The sequence below is a fragment of the Chaetodon trifascialis genome, chromosome 1, assembly GCF_039877785.1.
Source record: "Chaetodon trifascialis isolate fChaTrf1 chromosome 1, fChaTrf1.hap1, whole genome shotgun sequence".
NCBI classification, from domain to species: Eukaryota; Metazoa; Chordata; class Actinopteri; order Chaetodontiformes; family Chaetodontidae; genus Chaetodon; species Chaetodon trifascialis.
Genome location: NC_092056.1, coordinates 30226720 through 30241260, shown reverse-complemented (window position 1 = coordinate 30241260; position 14541 = coordinate 30226720). Strand labels below are relative to the sequence as shown.

At 41.9% G+C, this 14541-nt stretch overlaps 2 protein-coding genes across 2 annotated transcripts; both read right to left on the bottom strand.

Annotated features, from left to right (window-relative positions):
* On the bottom strand, positions 1 to 3916 carry selenos (selenoprotein S). Its single transcript, XM_070966700.1, has 6 exons — positions 3632 to 3916; positions 3129 to 3260; positions 2644 to 2750; positions 2459 to 2548; positions 1054 to 1126; positions 1 to 677 (listed from the first exon to the last, which is right to left on the bottom strand). The coding sequence occupies exons 1-6, from the start codon at positions 3732 to 3734 to the stop codon at positions 598 to 600; spliced, it is 585 nt and encodes a 194-aa protein (XP_070822801.1). The 5' UTR covers positions 3735 to 3916; the 3' UTR covers positions 1 to 597.
* A 1919-nt stretch (positions 3917 to 5835) lies between these two features.
* snrpa1 (small nuclear ribonucleoprotein polypeptide A') lies at positions 5836 to 13646 on the bottom strand. Its single transcript, XM_070966664.1, has 9 exons — positions 13450 to 13646; positions 10012 to 10159; positions 9035 to 9113; positions 8553 to 8599; positions 8353 to 8455; positions 7925 to 8004; positions 7469 to 7544; positions 7133 to 7226; positions 5836 to 6131 (listed from the first exon to the last, which is right to left on the bottom strand). Exons 1-9 carry the CDS (start codon positions 13529 to 13531, stop codon positions 5965 to 5967), a joined length of 876 nt encoding a protein of 291 aa, XP_070822765.1. The 5' UTR covers positions 13532 to 13646; the 3' UTR covers positions 5836 to 5964.
* Positions 13647 to 14541: the final 895 nt, after the last annotated feature.

Here is a 14541-nt window from a genome sequence, read left to right as displayed (position 1 = left end):
TCCCAGTGACCAGGTCTTTATTGCATAAAAATGTGTGTATAGACATACCCTCCTTACATTCTGACAGATCAAAATTGTTTGCAACTATATAATCAGAGTATACCATTTCCAGTAATTGACCACACGTCCACCAGCTACAGCTGCTGTAGTAATGTCGACTCTAAAGCTATGGTGGTACACACTGATGAACATGAAAGAACATATCAGGAAAAAAAACAACACACTGACTGTGAATTCATCGGCCAAATCTACTGGTTATGTACCATTTACAGAAATGGCTTCATTACAAGCTTCCAATGCCAAAACATATTTAGCCCCTAACAGAATGACTCATGATAACCACATTATCTTTGATGCTTAACTGGGCAGCAGCACAGAGCGATTAAAGAGTGAATAGTGGAGAAAATCAAACAGGATAGCAGGTATATACTATTAATGACGCTAACACCCATTTGAAATACAGTGCAAGTTAAAAAACAAAACTGTAATGAAGAATGGCCTTGGTGACATTGTCAGCTTGGTTCAGTCAGTCAGTGTGCACATCAGAATGTCAGAGGTCAAAGGTCATCAGACCAATGTCTCTAACGTTTTTTAACCTCATCCACCAGATGACGGCCCTCTCCTGCCGGGTCTCCAGGAGCAGGAGCCCCCTCCCTGTCCAGTCAGGGGATTGTAGTCTGAAACACACACACAGAGTTGCTCTTCTATCAAAACCTCCTCACTGATCCAACTGGCAGAAGAATTACACAGAAGGAATGTATATGTGCCCCGTGGAAATTAGGCTAAGGGTAAAAGAGTTAGAAATGCAGAGAGGCTAACAAAGATTAGCTTTAATCTAACTGTGGTAGAACACATCATGGGGTGATATTTATGACTGATCCCGTACAGGATCCGTTCCAATTAAAATAAAATACAAATTCCAGGTACATTGTGTAGATGAAAGGACATGTCACTTTATTAAAAATGAGAAAAAAGAACTCAGAAACTGAACCTCCTGCTCTGCTGAGCTGTGTCAGTGTGTGCAGGCTGGTTCAGCTCCTGTGAAGTACACACCTGCACTGCGGAGAGGCTTCTTGTCCGTCTTTGGCTTCAGCACTGTCGTTGATGAGCTGGCCTCTTCAGTCGTCTGCAGTGATACACATTAATCAGATACGACAGGGACTATGACCATACCAATGTGTGTGAATGTGGTTAGCCTTGTTAACAGACCTTACAATCAAATCATTACTTTATTTTCAAGTATTTCTCTGATAGCAGAAACAGAGACGTATGTCAGAGACAACAGTGATCAACTGAACAATGCCACATTCAAGTGATCACAGAGAGTCGGGAGACCAACCAGCTGACAGCAAACAGAGCAATGTTAGGGCCACATCAGTCGAGTTTACATTAAAGGCACTGAATTAGCAAAGCATGGGCTGCTTTTACTGTTCCAGCAGATCATTTTTAAATATTTTAAGAGTACTGGAAAAGTCAGCAGCAGCCACAGGAGCAGCTGAAGAGCTGCAGGCAACCAGCTGCACATCTCCAACTGTTCAGCAGGCTAACCAGGTCTGTTCACTGTGTCCCGCTGTGTGGAAAACTACCAGTGCTGTGTGCAGCAAGAATCCACATCAGGAATATAACTATTCACAACTGACTTCTTCATTAAAATGTGGCTTTGTTTTACCACCTGTAAACAGATGCACCAGCTGCTCCTCTGCACTTGCAGTTACCACCAGTAACCACAGGTGTCACCAAATCATCCATCCATCCATCCATTATCTATACCGCCTATCCCTTTCGGGGTTGCGGGGGGCTGGAGCCTATCCCAGCTACAATGGGCGAGAGGCGGGGTACACCCTGAACCGGTCGCCAGCCGATTGCAGGGCCACATGCAAAGACAGACAAACATTCACACTCACACTCACACCTACGGACAATTTTTTAGAGTCATCAATTAACCTAATGAGCATGTTTTTGGTCTGTGGGAGGAAGCCGGAGTACCCGGAGAGAACCCACGCATGCACGGGAAGAACATGCAAACTTCACACAGAAAGGCCCCGCCTGACCCGGGGATCGAACCGGCAACCTTCTTGCTGTGAGGCACGCGCACTACCTGCTGCGCCACCGTGCAGCCCGTCACCAAATCAACAGGAGTGAAATCTTAAGGATGATGACATTAAGATTTCATTTTACATTAAACGCTATGGATAGAGACACTGAAAACACAGTCACTGTACATCTTATCTCAGGAACAAGTCAGGAATTTGAGTGACATGAGTGTCTTGTTAAAAGTATTATGAATGTACTGAACTATCATCGCTGAGATACAGTAAGTGTATCACTGCATCAGTGTAAGTGACGTACAGTTTTGCTGTTTGCCAACTGACAGACTGGCAAACAGAAGGAATGGGTCTGATTATTAAAGTAACCGTGAGAAAAGACAAACTTCCCGATGACATAACTTGAAACTCACTTGAGAAAGTTTTGCAGCTCCTTTGAAACTCTTTCCTTGTTGCATACTCTCCCACATTTCTACTTTCAGCCTCCTCTTCTCTTCTTCTTGCTGTTCACAAAAACACATGACAGATTCAGTTCAGGTTTCACATCCTGGACAGTCCATCACCAAACCGTTTCCACCAAACCGTTGCACTTGTGCACCTGTGTCTGTTTCTCTCTGAACAGGACTGCTTTGGCATCAAGCTCCTCCTGCATCCTTCTCCGAGCTGCTTCCATGGCCTCTTGTTTTTTCACCAGGAGTGCAACATCTTAATAAAGAAAAACAAAGACATTTAGCCTTCACTAATAAGCACCAAATTGCAATGAGCGAACTCTGAGCTTGTAGCTAATCACCAGAAATGTAATTGACATTTTGATTGCTGTGAGATCACAGGAGGGACATATTGGAATTAATGCACCACATAAAAAAAGAGTGCTGCATGTCGTGTAAAGGCAAGTATCAGCTGGACTGATGTGAGCAGACAGACAGAATGACAGAATGGACACTGAGTCAATCAGCCCCACACTGTGGTTACAATGGGCCTCCACAGTCCTGAACTGTTGGATTCCACATTTCATTGTTTCATTGTCATTTGTTTGTCTTGTCTCAGGTATATAAACAGGCACAGGTGAGCGCTGGTGCTGACCTTCCGGTGTTGGTGGGGGCGAGCTGTGGTGGCTCTGACTGGATCTCCTCTTGCTTAGATACTGGATGAGCAGATAGACCAGCACAGTCACAACCAGCAGGTGCCACCCATACTGGGCCAGAAGCTCTCCTGCTGTGGGAGCAAACAAGTTTCTCCTTTTAAAGCCATCCTTGTTTAACATATGCAAGGCAGAAATAGGTTTACAATTAAGGGGTTAATATCACAAATCACAATAGTTATGAGAAACTGGGATGACAGAAACATTTTGGTTAGAAGCGCAGATAAAATAAGATTTCCAGCTCTTCAGACACTTAGCAGAAGTGACGCCGACGGCCCGGAAACTCACGTTAACGAGCGACTACGTGAAGTGCGATGATATCTGGAGGCAAACAGTGCTACATATCCGACAAGCATACCATGGTTTAAAGACACAAAGACAAGCCGTGTTTGGTCAGAAGTAATCCAACATTAAATAAGTTGATCTTGTTATCACGCCAAGTTACCAGTCAGGCTCAGTGAACTTAGATCCCGGTTTTTGAGGGGCGCCTTCTCCGCCTGATAAGGCAAGTCACCGTCATCGACATCTGTAATCTCCACATCATCCATTTCAGGCAAAAATAAACTCCGTCTATTTAGGACCGAAAACCTATATCTGCTCCGCGAGTATCAAACGTTATCGCCGAATAAATTACTCGTCGTGGTATAGACTTCTCTCTCTGTCACCCATCTTTGCTACAGATGGCTAACGTTAGCTAAACACGCAGAGCGACGTTTAGTATGACGTGTTCGTCTTGTGCTGCGTTTCCGTACGGTGGGAAAACACAAACTCTTAAAGCGACAGCCTGAGACCCATTTTAGAGGGATGTTGATTTAAATTTATGATCGTTTTGGAGAATGTGGTTTGTGGTGCTGTTGAACTGCATCATACAGAGAGATGTTCTATTATTCAACCTACCCTCACTGATAGAAATGGGGTGGATAAAGTAATAGAAACGATCTGTATTAGTGATACATTTCCACAGCACCACGAGCTGCAGCCTCCAAAACAACCCTAAAGTTGAATGAATAACTCTCTCACACAGTTTCAACAAAAACTGAACATTCAGATACAGGTGCAGACTGTGGGTAGTCCCACATCCATCAATTTAGCAGCTCGTCTGGTGGAGATTATAGTATTGAAGACTGAAGTCCATATGTATATCATATCATATATTATATCTATGTTCCATTAAATGTGTCCAAGCATTCCTTGGTTCTTGGTTCCAACAGAAACATCGAGACTGTTTCCCTCCAAAATCTGCACAAAGTCTAACTTAAGTGTGAGAAATCCTATTTCTGTAATGAATCGCATAATTTCATACACTGGAATATTTTGTGCATGTTGATATCACTGAGGTTTGGTATTTAATGAAACTCTGAAACATATTACAGCTTATTACTTCCACTCTGCCAGACATGTCACGTCTGATGTCATTTAACAGCATAAATATTTGAGTTTGGGCAAACTACTCTCATATGTATATTCGGAACAACGTACAGGACATTTCCATATTTGCGTATGGGAGCATCTGTCAGAGTGGCAGCTGACTCAGTCAGTGATTTTCAGCACTCCTGATTCTTCGTGTATTTAGATCTTTTTCTCCCCTTCAGTATGTGCTACAGCAATGACTGGAATACACTCCTAAATATCAGCTGCTTCCTCTCAAGCTTTGTTGAGCCCATCCAAGGATGTCCATGACTGCACTCCCTGTGAGAGGCTGGAGAACCTGCCATCCCAGCTCCCTCATCCTCTGACCACCCAGGCACGAGCACCCAGCTCACCCCTGCCTTTTGATGACTATGTTTTGTCTTCATACTTTTCATGTTTCAATGTCAGACCTCATTGGACTTAAGTGAAGTAATCACTGAACATTCTAAGACAACCACACGAGACAAATATTGTTATCAATGGAAATTCTAAACACTTGCTGTTTGTAATGAGAAATAATTATAAGTGATACTGTATGATCTCTAGATACGTTGGGCAGTTATGATGGACATGGTATTAGATCGTATGTGGTCATTCATGAAATGACGGTAACTCCTGTGGTAACAAAGTGTGAATGTCTTGTCGGGCCTGCACATTTGGTATACTGTAGTTTATAATTTAAATAACCAGTTTGCCTGAACATTGTCATCATATTCTCAGTGAGAGCTACTCGAAACGAGTTACATTTCTTGTGTAAATACACTTGGCCAGTGAAGCTGATTCCTAAGTATTTCTTAGGGTTTCTAAGGAGGGACCTCAATCAAATTGAAGTTACAATCATACCTATTATGGACTCAGTTTATTAGTCATGGTTTGACATGTAACACAGTATGTCAGCACCAGACAAGGATGACAATTTCCTGTGACAAAACACAGATTTTACACATCACATTGTGGTTATTAATATTTAGCTTGCCAAAATCAAAGTACACCATCTACTGTTGCTCTGTTACTTTGAAAATAACCCTGATGATGTTGTTGCCAGCACGATCTTCTCAGGCCCGGCTTAGCAGGTGCATTCCAGTGTTCTATGGACCCATACGAGTGACTTAAAGTCAGGATATCCTGGCCTTGATTGTGCTGATTTCAACCATTCATTTCAAAACAAAAGGCATTTACAGGTGAACCGCATTCAGCTGGAAATGTCAGCTGGCTGACTCAAGAAACTTATGCCATACATAGCAACATAAGAAATCAGTTTTTATTGTGTCATTTTACAAAACAAAGCAAAACCACCCTGGAAAATGTATGTCCAAAACAAATGTACATGAAAAAAACAAAACAGAACAAAAAAATCTTTCAGGGTACTCAGGAGCCATTCACATGTGGCTCCACATCCATGTCTTCATCATCCTCCTCTTGATCTCCCTCATTCATCTCCTCTCCAGTACCTCCATCAGCATGTGCCTCCATCTGTGCACCCACTTCTTCTTCTTCCTCCTCCTCCTCCTCCTCCTCCACCATCCCAGCTGGACCTGATTTTACAAACATATACATTCATGCATCCAGGCATCTATCAAAATACAATGAGGTTATAATAGAACAAACAAATTGAGGAGAATTGAACAGGGTAGGGCTGGCGTCATCCTCTGTTTGACTGTGTTTCTTCCCACCCTGTCTGTGGCTCTCTGCCTCCAGCTCACTGGCCCCTACTGGAGACATTAAGTCTTTAAAACAGCTCACAAATACTGCTGGATTTTTCCAAACCAGCTGTACTCTAGTTCTTCATTTGTTTGGGACATTTTCAGCAGCCAACAGTGTATGTGGGACTGACACAGAATAAACAGTGTGTTCTTGGTCACGAAGGAACATGTCACAGAGTGCAACTGTGGCTCACTGATGTGTTTGTTAAGGAAATGGAATATAATATTCAGAGGTATGTTTCCATTCGCGTACAGTCACCTGAAAATAAGAATCATTTGTTCATTATGTCAGAATGAGATCTTACTACCTACAGAGGGAGCGGGTCCTCTTGCACAGTGTCTGCCATGTTTCTACAGCAGCCCAGACAGACAAATCAAACACTGACTCTTACGGAGGGCCTGTCACATTTTTTGAGATTTGAGAGGCCACCATAGGTTCTTTGTCACGCTTGGAAAGAGAAAGTTGCTTTCAATATGCAACCTGAACACCAGACGCCACTAAATCCTACACAGCGGGCCTTGAATAGTTTGTGGACAACAACTGGATCTCTATGGCACAAAGGACTGAGATACTGGGCTTTGAATTCAAAGTAGGATCAATTTATTGTATGTTTGGTCCCTTTATTATAAAGAGATGGTTAAAAATTTGACAACTGTTACCATTCTGAACCTACTACTGTGACTGGATGGCAAGACTGTTAGGTATTTTTGTCACAACTCCAGAATAACACAATGTGAGGAACTCTGGCCAAATGTGCTTAAAGAAAACAAAAGGCCACATCAGCCTCAGGTTACACAGTCATGCTCTGGAACAGACTTTGATTAGCTCTCACCTTGTCTGAGATCTCTGCCAGGGATCTGACCAGCCTGCAGCATTCCCTTCAACCTCTCCACCTCTGCCAGCGATGAAGCATTAGCGATGGCATTCTGAAACACAAACACACTCATGTAAAACTCAGCGAATATGGTCTGACAAATTCTATTGTCAGAGATTACTTCAGAGATCTAGAGAGCTGAATCTCCATCCAGGGTAGTTTCGTACATCAGTGGTGCCTCATCACCACACTGATTGTATGACCATTATTCAATTAATCTGATTATATCACATGTTGGTCGGAACATGTTCAAAGCTACATTGTTTTTTATTGTTTTCAAGTCAATAAGTGAACCTTGATTGCTTCCACGTCAGCTTGAGACGGCCCTGTCTTCTTCTTCTCAAGCTGTGCTGCCACTCCAGGAGTGAATCTGAAAGGAACACGCATCATTTAAACAACATGGACACACATGAGCTTCTCTGACCTCTCAACCAGTGTAGTCAATCTCATGTGTAGTATCTTTTCTTGAGTCAAATAAACTGATACATCGTCCACAGACAGCAGTCCTGAGCAACACTTTGGTGGGCGTTTCTGGCCAATGAATCATTTGAAATATGTTTTGTCAAACATGTCAAAAAGCTATAAGAATTACATCTGACAGATATATCACTTTGTGTATTCTGAAGTACACAGATATACTGCATATGACTGATGAGGACAGTGTTTATTTTGGCCATTATTAAACCCCTTCCATCAGCCAGGATCCAGTGATTCTGAGGAGCTGCTGTCTAACGTGGACTTTCATCTTACGTTTTCGTTCGCCTGGCAATATCCTTTGCAAGCTGAGCACCTCGTTTGCCCTTGAACATTTTCTCCGCCTCCTGCCGTTCCTATGACAATATCACACAGTTAAAGTGAAAACCCTCATTAATTACATAATGAGCTGTCAATTGGGGCAAAGCCAGAGAGGAAAATGCACAATTCACCCGAGCTCCTTTGGATGCTGAGGTGAACCTTAACTCCTGGATGAAAGCGTTGAACACATCCTTAATCACCACTGCAATGCTTAAAGGTAAACCCACCACTACAAAGTCCACACCACTGCTTTAGCTTCCATCTCCAAAACACATGACAGGCCTGAAATACTATCCAGGTTCACTGAATACTGGTCAGCAGCCATGTATCTGGCATGATTCATATTTAAAAAACTGCCCCAGTATACCTGCGTTTGCACTTACCTTGAGCTTCACTTTCTGGAAGTCAAGCACACGGATCTGTGGGATTTTGTTGATGACATAGAGCCTGTAATGCTTCTTGTTTGTCACTGGATTCCTTAACAGGCTGGAAAGTCAGTGATAACAAACACGTATAATCAGATTTCAGTGATGAACAAGACCGCCCAATACCCGATTTATCTATGAGTACTGATGATTCATACCTGAGAAGGGTCAGTGTCTTCACTGTGGCCAGTGGATCCAAGTCACCCTACACACGAAGAGAACAATGGTTCAGAAAAACACACAATGGTGAACACAGAGGTAAAGCTTCGCAGGAGTCTGACGGCATATTAACACCTAGCAAGTAGTGAGTAGATGAGTGAAATTAACATGACAAAGTAACCCAGTGAAATACCAGAGAAATAGACACCTGAGATCTAATCCAATACTACATCCCTAAAATAAATGCCATTATGTAGCTGATCCTATTCATTTTTTAGTGTGCAGTCAACTCTACAGTCCGTTTGGAGGTTGCAGTTTGTTGTGCTCTAAAGGTGTTAAGAAAATTTCATCCAGCATGGACAAAAGAAAGAGAAAAATCATAACAATCTCCACAGAGGTAAGAATTATGGAGCATATCAAGATGTAACAATCTGTGAGCCAGACGGTTCTGTTGCACTGACTGTTGCTGGAGTGCACTCACCAGCTCCTGAATGTTGTTGCTTGTCAGAACCAGTTCTGTCAAACTCGGCAGAGACTGCTCCAGATTCTCACCTATGCGACTAGAGAGACATTTCATAAGGTCACAAGCATGCAGCCATGTATTTGTCCATATATAACAACAACAATCATCATCATCGTTATCTAGCAAGTTAGGCTACATCACACCAGATGATGGCAATGTGTCTTTATGAAGTTATGTGTGTTATCTGTCACAGCTGTATGCATTTGTCAGATCCCTGCAGTGTTTCTCATACACATCAGTGCATCACCACCACACACATACGGCAAAGTTGGGAAACAGCCGATGTGGTTGATGGAAGAGAAGTTTGACAAGACAGAAAGATAAAGTTTCCCATGAGTTCAATGGTACATTAGCACCTATGGAGCCACATTAACCCCACTTTGATGGGATTCACTAATAAAGGAAATTAATCCCAGATGACTGATATTAAAAATGAAAACAAAAAATATACTTCATTTATTTAATCCAGTGCAAAGTCACACCAGGAGGTTTGTTATGGTCAACACATTCTGAAGCCTATTATACATCAAATCAGGTATATGAAGGCAGACAACTGTGTGGACTGAAGTCTTTACTTACAGCAATCCACCAACACATAGAGCAGGTTTCCAAATAGGACAATGTGTGTGTCACAAGATTAGCAAGAAAACCTTTATTTTTACAGTCCAAAGGCAACAGCACATAGCTGACAAAATTCAATAAGAGCTAATTATGTTAAATAATTATTTTAAAATTGAACTCAATATTCAGACGTGGTGTCTGTGAGGGACTTCAAACTGGAGTGCAATATCAAAGCCCATAAGCAACAGTGCTGAGTTGCTCCTTGGTCAATTTGAGTATACAACATCATCAATGTGACTTTCTTTCTTCACTGGAACATCATTTTGTATTTTTTTACACACAGGGCATTGGAGGGTGTTGCAGCTATAACTTACCAAATCCTGTTGTTGTTCATTAGTAATGTTTTCAGTCTTTTGAGCAGAGGGAAGCCATCCAGTTTCCTGACTTCATTATCAGAGAAGTCAATAGTATCAAACTGGTCCAGAGTAGCTCCAAGGTTTTCAAGGACTGGGATTTTATAACCTGTGAGATGAAATGCAAGAATGTTGTGAAGGAACTTTTTTCTTTCTCTTGCTCCTAAAAATCACTGCATTTTGCCTCCAGAAATCAGTATGACATGGATGGAAAGATTTAGTGACTGACATCTGCACAGTGATGGGTACAGCTGTGGGTCAAAAAACCTGCTTTGTTTTTCAGCTGTTATGGACAATACCTTGAATTTTGTCATTTTTTTCCCCACTGTGCACTCAAAACCGGGTTAGAGTCATACCATAATAACTCTAACAATGAGTGAGTCAGGTTTTCAGAGTGCTAGGAGTTTCAGGACAACATTAACACAAACATACTGCAATTGAAAAACTGTTGGAAGCAATAGTGAGTAAACAAATCTGGCATTAGATGTAGGATCATAACTTACTCGTGTTTGTCAACATGTAGAAGAGGACATTCTACTGGCAAGGCTATGGCTCTTGTGGATACGACTGACCAGCGGCTGGGACAGATGGACCAGGGTAATATAGCTGGAGTTTTTTTCACTGAATCTATTGCCACATTTGATCTGTCTGATTATGATATATTGGCAGACAGAGTTTTGATTTCTAAGAAAGTGCACTAAACTTGGGGAAATCTTACCTAACATTCATTAACGGGTCATTTTTCTTTTCACATCTTGTGAAGTGTAGTGCATCACCAGGCAGCCTCCTCATACTCATCACTTAATTTATACAAATGACTCTCCAGCACTACAGTTTCTGCTGATCACACTACTGTTTATACAGCTTCAGCGGTACAAATAGGAGGTGGTCCAAATGGACTTACTCAATATTCATCACTGAGTCTGTAGCAACAAACTTGTCCTAAATACCAGTAAAACCAAAATGATGGCACTTGGATTAGAAAAGGGGGCTTGAACAGATTCAGTTTTCTGAGGGAGAACACACTGAACAGGTTTCACTTCATAACCTTTTAGGTATTTATTTAGACATTCGTTTATTATGGGCTACAGTCACTAGCACAGTGTGTATGATTAGATGGACAACTGCTCATATCATACCTGTCAAAACCAGGATTTGAGAATAAGGAAAATTTTCCACCACCCTTACCACTGTCCACACCCCCCTTACATTAAGACAAGGGGACACAGTCAATCCTAAAATCACCACCAGGCAACCACTTGATTTAAAACATCAGAGCAACAAGGATTTTGTTAACTAGTTCCTACATTAAGTGACTACAGTCAGGTGGTCAGAATCAGATACCTGGATGAGAGTCAGATGCTGTGAACAATCCTGCATTACGTCAATGAAACACTAAAGGACATAAATTCAGCTCTTAGTTTAAATGAATTACCTGAAGGATATGTACACATCCCTTACATGTTATGCCTCAGTTGTGATTTTAAGAGATGCCACTGGCAAGAGACCATTGGTAGGAGAGGGTGATTATGAAAATGGATGTAGAGACAGTATCAATACAGTCAAGCTTAGCAGGTTTGTCGCTTTTCTGTGCATATGATCCACTAAAACCCATGTGGCATATTTTACAAAAAGCAAGACTTTTACTGAGGTCACTCTGTACCTTAAGTACAGGTAAGGCTCCTCCCTTTTGATGAGATACTTGCACTTTCAAACTTTCAGCAGAAACTGCATTTTTCTTTTTCTTCTATTGGCGGGTGCCATTTGAGTGAATGACTTCTCATCACTGGATGTTACAGCCAACGTTCTGCATACTGACACCTGCTGTACCAGAGGAGAATGTAGTAAAAACATGATATAGGCAGTCATGCCTCCTGACCACTTTTAAAAACACAGGAGGAAAAACGTGAGAGTTGACAGGTCTCAGTTATTTACCTATGGCAGTATTGAAACGGTCAATTAAAGCCTTAACTGGCAGTTAGATCAGTGATTACTTATTACATGTGTCAGCTACAATTGTCTTGAGGTGTGTGTATTGGACATTAGGCAGATTAGTCACAGGGCACAAGACAACTGGCAGAAAAGGCCAGGTGTCCATTTTATCACAGCAGAGACTGCTTCATTCATAATGACAATGCATTATTTTCTGATGATCACATTCATAGATTAAGTTTATGATGTCTTATGATGTACTTATAGCCTGCCAATGGAAAAATAATAATCAGAGGAGATTTGGGAAGATTTCATTTGAGTAAGTGATATTCCAATAAAATTAGCTATTTCAGCCACATGAATCATCATAAAGCTGCCACGAGATCAAAATAAAAAGGAGAGAAGGAATGAAGGAGGACAGACTTGGTAACGGTATATGTTTATTCTAAACTCAATATTTTCAACGGACACATGCAACCTTTGTTTCCTTCGAGCCATGGTGAGCATTTTCATTGACTCACCATGAGCCCTGTAAAATTTGTCTATCGTCTGTGCATCAGTCCGTATTCTCTGGAGCGTGTTCTTTCAGAAACTAGAGGCATTTCTTCATTAAAGGTCACACAACATACACTCGTTGGGATTTAGTGTGCTTCTGCATGCATCTCCCATAGGCTTCAATAGAAGTGGGCCAAGCAGAGCATCCGAACTGTGGTATTATGATGTACTGATACTTCCTTCTTTTATAGTTGCCTTGGTTTTAGCATTCATTCGTTTGGGAGGATTCTGTTTGAACGACCGCCGCAGAGACGCGTCGCACAAACCGGATGTGACATCTACTGTCTGTACCTATTCCATATCTATATGACTTTTAAAGACGTTTAACGCATGCATAACTACCACCCTATATCACCCTTACATAATGTCGAGTTTTCCTTGTGCTCCACAACAAAAGCTTGTTCACACACTATGGTCAGTTTGAATTCACTTACGTTGAAGGAGTTTCCTTTCATTCCCTCCATTTCTCCAGAAGCCATGTTGGCAAGCTAACGTTACGCTAATGCTGGCTAGCACTCTGCTCTCATGTAGCTAGCTGGGAGAAACCTCACACTGACTCCTTCATACTAAACTACCGGTGTTTCCCCTAAATTCACTAAAATGGGTAATCCACAGCAGCACTCACCTGTGGATGCGTTTGTCTTTCTATTACTTTTATCATGAGTAGCAAAGCTGCTGAGTGTACTAACGTTATTTAAACACTGACTTAAGCAGTTGGGGCACTTCCATACGTTATGTTGTCGCTAACAGCCCGCTATATAGGTGGAAAACACATGCAACTACATGAGACCTTTTACTGTTTACATTAGTACAAACACCAATTTGTCACGTTTTCGGCTTTCGGCCTCAGTAGAGCCTGAGCAAGCTAACTTTACATTTCCAATATGCGGTCGAGAAGGAAGTTGAACTAACCTCGTAAATCCAACTCTCTGTCTCTCACGGGGTTGGTATACTGAGCAGCCTGCTCAATCAGTTCCGCAGATAACTTCACCATATCGATGCCAATAACAGACGTTACCAAGTTATTGTTTTTGCAACAAAACGTGCCGGGGAGTCCAACTTAGCCAACACGCCGTTGCCCGGAACAAAAGCGTCGATCATGTTGTGTCGATAAAACCAGTATTATACTAGCGCCCACTAGCGGAGGGAGGACGCCAATTTCTCTGTCGTTGGCTGCAAAAGCTGACACAAAAGTCTTCTTCTCCTGCCACCATGTGAGGAAGTAAAGAGCCAGTTGAATTTCATGGAAATGTCCCCACAGCAACAGCTTGGTAACTCTTAGATTAACATCATATGAGTGCGTTCATTGTTTTAGTTTGGCCTGTTTTCAGGAGCCAGTACAAAACAAGAGTTGCTTCTAAACTGAAACTCATTGGATCAATACTTCAAAGTTTGAATGTTTTTGCCATTTTTATGTTGCTTTACATAACAATGTTGCATTATAGTAGCAGTAGTAGTAGTTTAGATGTGGGGAAACAGGTTTTTTCACGTGGTTTTTCACGTTTGGAAGTGCAATATATCTTACTTTTGCAATAATGTGATATAATACTATCACCCTACAAAACTTCAGCCAAAAAAATATACCATCATATAAATTTTAGGTCATATTGCTCACTCCTACTGAGTACTAAAGGTACTGGCTTGTGGTGGTGAAGCTGCACTGACTTAGGTATTATCAACCCTTTGTACTCCCTGCAAATGACCTAGGTTGTTCATTATGATACCCTAAATTGGTACTCTCAGCCCCTGCACTTGCAGACTCACTTGCCTCTGATACTCCTCTGTCCTTCCCTGCCTCTCCCACCTTGGGGACTTTGCAGATCCCTGGTCCCCCAAAGCTGTGGAGCAGCAGTGGCTGGGGTTTTGGACAATGGACTAAGTGGAGGCTTATTGGGGCCTTGGCCTGGTGCTGTCCAGCAGGGGACAGGTGATGTGGCTGCCTTTGCACTTTCAAGATTTGGTAATGTTTTGAGCTTCCTGGTGTGTTTTTTCTCATGGAGAGGA

Coding starts and splice junctions, on each gene's coding strand:
- selenos (XM_070966700.1), bottom strand. CDS start 3,734: ATGGATGATGTGGAGATTACAGATGTCGATGACGGTGACTTGCCTTAT. Junction 3,261..3,631: donor AAGTTCACTGAGCCTGACTG/GTAACTTGGCGT, acceptor TTGCTCCCACAG/CAGGAGAGCTTCTGGCCCAG. Junction 2,751..3,128: donor GCCCCCACCAACACCGGAAG/GTCAGCACCAGC, acceptor TTCTTTATTAAG/ATGTTGCACTCCTGGTGAAA.
- snrpa1 (XM_070966664.1), bottom strand. CDS start 13,531: ATGGTGAAGTTATCTGCGGAACTGATTGAGCAGGCTGCTCAGTATACC. Junction 8,456..8,552: donor AAGACACTGACCCTTCTCAG/GTATGAATCATC, acceptor CTGACTTTCCAG/CCTGTTAAGGAATCCAGTGA. Junction 8,005..8,352: donor TCCAGAAAGTGAAGCTCAAG/GTAAGTGCAAAC, acceptor ATATTGTCATAG/GAACGGCAGGAGGCGGAGAA.